Consider the following 7,381-nt stretch of genomic DNA (forward strand, 5'->3'; position numbering starts at 1 on the left):
GAGCCAGTGAAATTGTAATGAAAAACGAGGTATACAGAAATCGAAAGAGCAAAAAGAAAAATGAGTTTGGCATTGCCCTAGGCCATTTGAATTGTGGCTATGGCTTTGAATGAAACAATACTATGCTATTGTTGAAAAAGAGCAAGACCAACAAGACTTTGAGTGTTCTTTCGGCTCCCTTCCACTCATTCTGACTTGTTGTCATTATGAGTGTAAGTTTTTGGCACCATACCCTCTTGTATAGTTTGGTTAAAGCTCAATATATTCTTACCTTTACCCAAAAAAAAAAAAAAAAAAAAAGACTTTGAGTGAATTTACTAAAAACATCTCCATGCATAGCTTTTTATCACCTGTTAGCGGAACCTTTTGTCATGTAACTCGTGATGTTGTTCAGAAATTTGTGTTGGAATTATTTAAAACATGCTTCTGTTTAATGGAACTTGCAGCTCGGCATGGCAAGTGCTTTAGAGACCCTATGTGGCCAGGCCTACGGTGCAAAACAATACCACATGCTTGGAGTGTACCTTCAGAGATCATGGATTGTCCTAACAATCTGCTCCATCTTTCTAGTTCCTCTGTTCATCTTCACTGCGCCACTTTTAAGGGCCCTAGGAGGCAGATAAACTTGCAGAGGTCGCTGGAGAAATTTCACTTGGGTTGATCCCGATCCTCCTTGCCTTCGTCATATCTTTCACCTGCCAAATGTTTCTCCAAGTGCAGAGTAAGAACATGATCATTGCATACACATCGGCATTATCAGTGGTGGTTCATTTGTGCCACTCGTGGCTATTGATTGTGAAATACAAGTTTGGAATTCTGGGTGCTATGACTTCCACCATTTTGGCATATTGGATTCCTAATATAGGACAACCCGTGTTCGTGATTTGTGGAGGTTGCCGAGATACATGGAAGGGTCTATCGAGTTTGGCATTTAAGGACCTATGGCCAGTGATCAAGCTCTCACTATCATCCGGCACATGCTATGGTACGGCAGCATTTCATCACTGGGACATGAGATTTCATTCTTGAAATCAGACTAATTGCTAAATTTCTATGTGAATCAGCATTAGTTTAGTTGGTGGAGCCATTTGGTATCTGCATGCTCTATTGTGTGATTTAGAAGTCGATCATCTTTTGTTGTCAAATAAATGGCAAACTCTGAATACCAGCAATAACTAGTAATCTCGCATCAGAAGTGGATAGCAGCACGTCCTTTCCTTTACATACAAGATATTCACTTAACTCCTATTCTTTGCTAATTGTCAGTCTCGAGCTGTGGTACAACACTGTGTTGGTTCTTCTAACAGGCAACATGGAAAATGCGGAGGTTTCCCTCGATGCGCTCGCCATCTGGTAAATTTCATGCACTTCTGCTCCTTCTGCTCTTCAGTGTTGGGGAAATGCCTTGAGTTATAAAGAAATCCTGTCAAAGGCCTGTTCACTAAAATGAAAGCAAAATTTCATTACTTACAGCCTCCACGTTAGTGGTTGGGAAATGATGATCTCTTTCAGTTTCTTGGCTGCAGCAAGGTATGATTAAATGAGTCATGACACCTATCGACTTTAAATTCCTCCTCTGGACTTGCACTTTACCATCAATTCTGAATTTTGTACGTATTTTCAGTGTTCGAGTATCTAATGAACTTGGAAGAGGGAGCGCAAGATCAGCAAAGTTCTCAATCATGATCGTAGTGCTCACATCCTTCGCCATTGGATTTGTTCTCTTTGTGTTCTTCCTCTTCTTCAGGGGGCGTCTGGCTTATATTTTCACTGAGAGCAATGAAGTCGCCAATGCCGTGACTGATTTATTTCCTCTTCTGGCTATTTCCATACTTTTGAATAGCGTCCAACTGGTGCTTTCTGGTACTTCTTCTCCACTATTCCCTCCTAATCAAATGAATAAAAGTACAATATTCCTCAAAGAAGTTATTCATGGCTTTCATTTATCACTGACATGAGTGGACATAAACCTGATCAATCAATACATAGGATTCACATGGCAATCATATTTTTCTTTTGTGGGATTCATTGAGGTCCCGTAATTTGAGAAATATGGTGATCCATTGTATTACATGAGCAACATGTGGCGAATTAATATCAAATCATTAGTACCCGATGGTGATTGAACAATAGTCTCAACATATGTTTATCAGGAGTAGCCGTTGGAGCTGGTTGGCAAAGCATTGTAGCCTATGTCAACATCATTAGCTATTATCTAGTGGGGATTCCCGTGGGAGTGGCGCTTGCCTATTTTCTAAATATGCAAGTGAAGGTGAGCTGCTAGTATCTTTTCTAAGACCGTCTGCATTGGCGAATTTGCATGTCAATGAGTGAGACATGTCAAAATGGGCTGAAGTTCTTGACCTGCACCTGTAAAATTGAAATTCCTAACACTTGATCATTTATCTTGCAGGGCGTGTGGATTGGAATGCTGTTCGGAACTTTTGTTCAGACTGTAGTATTGATTGTTATTACCTGCAAAACTGATTGGGATAAGCAGGTTCGCCGGATTTTACCATTCTCCATCAATTTCTGACGATTGTGAATTTGTGAGGATCAATAAGTCTCAACATCCTTCTGCAGGTATTACTAGCCCAAACACGTGTTAATGAGTGGTCGTGGCTGAAGAAGCATCACGCTAGACCGGCACAGGTGTTTGATCTTTTTCTCGCTCTCCTGTTATTCTATTGAAGATAACAAAAAGTTCTGTGTCGCATTTAAAAATCTCAATGCCCAGCAAGGGAACTGACCTATAAAATGTGTATTAAGTAGTCAATTTAATAAAATAAGCGAATGAGTATTGGAAATACCATCAAAACCTTAGTTATTCAACCTGAATTGAGGGAACAATGACATTCTAGCAAATCTATGAATAGGGCAATTGGAATGAGGAAGGACAAGCTTTTATGATATCGCCACTGTTTCTCCTCCTGTTTTAGAATTGAATTGTTAGAATGGCTCAGTATATGTAATCTGCTTGTGAGTAGTTTTAGCACATGAGCTTGAGCCTTGAGTAACTGTCATTGATTATAAGCAGCAATGCTAGCAAAGCTCCCGTGAAAAGATGGCTTATATTAGGGGTGTCCAAAAACGCAACCTGTCCCGACCTAACCCAAACACGAAATAAGTTGAGTACATGTTTCGGGTCTTAAAATTATTCAGGTAATTATAATGAAATAAGAAAACAAATATATTTTGGGTCAGGCTAGGGTGAACACAACACAAGCAAAACAAGACTCTCACCTAAAGTCCCAAACCCAAACACTTTAAAGTTTCAACTCTTCAGTCTTCACCCAAACCCAAACATTCTTCACTTCTCCAGTCGTCGACTCCGCCGCCGCTGCCGCCGTCGATGACTACGCCGTCTCGTCGATTCCGCCGCCGCTCTCTTCTTGCTCCTCGCATTCTAGGGTTCCTCTCGATCTGATCTCGGCGGTGAAGGACCGGGCTGCTGCCTCTCTCGGTCCGCTGTTGCCGCCGCTCATCTCCTTCTGGTGAGATACGTTCGCATTTGCAAATGGGTTCTTGATTCCGCGGTCTTCTTGCCCGGGATCTTTGCTGATCCGTAGCACGTTCCATGGTCTTCTTGGTTTAGCATTTTTGGGTGTTTCGATTGGTTGATGGGTGAACTGGTAGGCTCTTGAATCGCTTGGGTAAGCGCGGTTCTCGTCGTAGTTTGGGTTGTCCGCTGAGATTGCTCTGGTTTTTGGTGTTTCGGAGGTATTGAGATTGGAATTCGTGTAGTTCTTTCGGTTTGCTTGCGAGTTGTTTGAAGAAATGCCAGCGAGGGGTTTCTCATGGAAATAGCAGATTATATAGTTTGAGGGGGTTAGAGATGAGCTTGCGAAGTAAGTTCCGGATATATTACTCAATGAAATTATAGTTATATGCTCCATTTTGCTCCGTCGAAATGTTTTTCATTGTCACCGGAGGCTAAGGCAAAAGTAAGGGGCCAAGTGCAGGTGCTTCCTTGACCATAACCGAACTGCTACAGGGCATGAAGGGGTGCAAACTTATATAAAGACAGAGCTTAGTAACAAGACGAATCATCTATGGCGTTGGTATAAGCATTTACATCTATGAGTAACTTTCCTATACCCAAAGTGTAGGACTTGTAATCTGTTGGAGAAATCTCTCTAGAGTGTTTTGAAGCTGACAAAACGTTTCTATCAGTCTAGTCTAGAAGCTATGCAGACCCTTGTACTTTGAGTCTGAAGACTTTCAGATCACCAGACTCAGCACACAAGACTCAAGACTCAAGATTATTCTCCTTGACAGTTTCTAATCTAGCGACGAAGACAATCCAGAGCTAAAGTGTTTGGTTAAGGATTTGGTCTTATCGACTGGAGAATATCTCTTGGCTGGATTTGATACAAAGGATTATTTATTTGAAATCAAGATCGTTTGAAGATCCGATGATTGACGAAATATTCTTGGAATGTTCTATTCTTGGAAACCAAGATCCTGATTGTATAGGCGAACAGGATTGATGGGCTATCAACATGTTCCTTTAATAGCTCGAATGACCTTCTTAATTGATTCTGTCCAACGGGAAGATTGGAAGAATTCCTTTGGTAAGTGCCAACGGGTATGATGGCATAAAGGAGTATAAAAAGAAGACGTTCCAGTTATTCTAGTAAGTACTCGATAGAAAAATTCCAGAGTCTGAAACTCCTTGATTATTAGTCAATTCATATTGAGCGAAACTGTACACATAAAGAGAGTTTATATTTAGTGATACCTTGAGAGAGTGTGGTAGATCTTCTACACCAAAAAATCAAGGAAGAACAGTGCTGTAATATCTCTTTGTTCATAGTGGAATCCAGCCAGTGGGCTGTCAATGCAGAAGAGTGGACGTAGGCTTGAAATAAGCCGAACCACTATAAATCTCGTGTTCAATTTTCTCTTCCCTATTCTCAATCTTACTTTGATCGTTGTTTGTTGATGAGGAAAAGTTGTCTCATTTCTATCAATTGTCTAGTATTGTGCGATAATCATTAGAAATTACTCGTTATACCTATTCACCCCCCCCTCTAGGTACTTATACTAGCTATATCAATTGGTATCAGAGCTCGTGTACTCACTTTATTTGAAGTGTTTTACTTCAGAGTAAAAGATCCATGGCTAGTATACTAGCTCCGGGTGGTGGAAGGTCAAAGCAATACCGAGACCTCCTTACTTTGATGGAAATGACTACAACATCTGGAAAAACAAAATGAAAGCATTTCTTCGATCAAAGGATCCTCGGAATGGGACGTTGTAGAAAAAGAATCACTCCTAAAGTTGCATCCGTCTCGAAAGAGGAAATAATCTGTTGAGACCAATGAGAATGTCTCGGGAAGAGATAATCAAGAGACAAACTCTTGATGCAAAAGATATATATTCTTTATATTGTGCCTTGTCACCTACTTGAATATTACAAAATATCTTCTTGTGTTACAAAAAAGAAGTTCGGGATAGGTTACATATTACCTATGAAGGAACTGATCGAGTAAAAGAGACCAGAATCAACATCCTTCTCGGTCAATATGAAGCTTTCAAAATGAGACCTAGAGAATCTATAACTGATATGTTTAGCCGTTTTACAGAAATTGTAAATGGTCTTGAAAATCAAGGACAACCAATTTCTGATCCCATGAAGGTAAACAAGCTCTTTGCGTGGACTCTCCAAGAATTGGAATCACATAAATACTTCAATAAGAGAGACACAAAGAATCATGCCATTATCGTCGATGAGCTGGTTGGAACTCTTCGAGTCTTATGAAGTGGAACGAATTAACGAAGACGAAGATCCAAAAGGTAAAAATCCATTGCATTAAAATCAAATGATGATTCGATGTTCTGATTACCGAAGATGATATGGACGATGAGGAGCTTGCTCTCATGATAAGAAGATTCGAAAGCTGAATAGAAAAGGAAGAAGATTCAACTCAAAGAAACAAAGTTTTCAAAGACAAATGACCAAGTCTATTGATGATGATGAATCAAACAAAGATATAGTTTGCTTTGAATGTAAGAAAAAGGACACATCGGACCAACCGTCCTCTTCTAAAGAAGAAGAAAGGAAAAGCTGAAAAGTCTCGAAAGGCTCTCAAAGCCAAAACACGGAGTGATACAAAGTGCGAAGAAGTGATGATGAATATGCCAATTTGTGTCTAATAGCGCAATCAGACTCAGATTCAAACTCGAATCGGACTCGGATAGTGAATTTGAGGTAAGTAATTTTAAAATTCCTGTCAAGGTTTCTAAGTATATTGATGAGCTGTGTTTTAGCCTTAAGACTTCTCTTAAAAGGATTTCCGAACTTAAAAAGGAAAATACTGTTCTAAAACAACAGGAAAATGTGTTGAAGGAAAAAGTTAAATGTTTAGACATGAATGTTTCTACTCTTAAAGAAAGTGAGGAAAATCTTTTGAAAGAAAATGCTCTTTTAAAAATTGACTCATCAAATATTTCAAAGAAATTTTCAATAGGGTTTGAGAAACTTGAAAAAATTCTTTCAGCTCAAAGACCTTATTTCAATAAATCTGGTTTAGGTATGACTGCGGAAACTATTCCCTTGATTGATTTTCCTAAAGTAAAAGAAAGAATTAAGCAAATACCCTCAAGAGAGGCCTACAAAAATCATTTTAAGAAGGTCTTTGTAAAGGCTGTAGGTCGAAATGCTCTCAAGTGTTCAAAGTGCAATAGCCTGGATCATTTTGAAAAAGAGTGCCCTATGGTTTGGAAACCTGTTAAGAAAACATGGGCTAATACTGTTTATCTTACTAACACCAATGGACCCAAAAATATGGGTACCAAAGAAAGCTTGAGACTCTCTTTTAAATGCGGAGTCTCCGTTAAAGAAAAGGTAAAGTGGTATACGGGCAGTGGATGCTCAAGACATATGACAAGAGACTCAAATTGCTTTATAAAGCTCGTTCAAGTAAATGGTGGAAAAGTCTCATTTTGAGGAAACTTGACAAAGGAAGGATTGTGGGATTTGGAACTGTGAAAATTGGAAATCTCACAATAAGTAATGTTTCCCTAGTAGAATGACTCAATTACAATCTTCTCGGATCACCAACCATGTGATCTTGGTTTTAAGATCTTCTTTCAAGAAGAAATATGTTACGGAACCGAGAAAGACTCTACTCGAGTCTTTCATGGGTCGAAGGTATGGAAATATCTATCTTACGGATGTGAAACCGGATGAACTCGCAATGCTTAATTTCAATTCAAGACGAAGCAAGCTTGTGGCACGAAAGCTTGGTCACGTTAATATGAAGATTAGCCAAAATCTCATCAAAGCAGCTTGTTCGTGGTCTACCCAATTTATCATACCAAAAGTCTAATCTATGCACTCCATGTATATTGGGAAAGCGAGGTAAGAAATTCATTT

The 7,381-nt window shown here is 39.4% G+C and overlaps 1 protein-coding gene across 1 annotated transcript; it reads left to right on the plus strand.

Moving 5' to 3' along the window:
• The first annotated feature begins 446 nt into the window (after window positions 1–446).
• Window positions 447–2,610, plus strand: LOC104451242 (protein DETOXIFICATION 21). Its single transcript, XM_039314928.1, is given in 8 exon segments — window positions 447–613; window positions 615–979; window positions 1,085–1,091; window positions 1,267–1,353; window positions 1,474–1,530; window positions 1,625–1,863; window positions 2,154–2,272; window positions 2,414–2,610. Coding segments are annotated over 8 exon segments (1,158 nt in total). The 5' UTR covers window positions 447–452; the 3' UTR covers window positions 2,537–2,610.
• Window positions 2,611–7,381: the final 4,771 nt, after the last annotated feature.

The sequence above is a fragment of the Eucalyptus grandis genome, chromosome 6, assembly GCF_016545825.1.
Source record: "Eucalyptus grandis isolate ANBG69807.140 chromosome 6, ASM1654582v1, whole genome shotgun sequence".
In the NCBI taxonomy this organism is placed as follows: domain Eukaryota; kingdom Viridiplantae; phylum Streptophyta; class Magnoliopsida; order Myrtales; family Myrtaceae; genus Eucalyptus; species Eucalyptus grandis.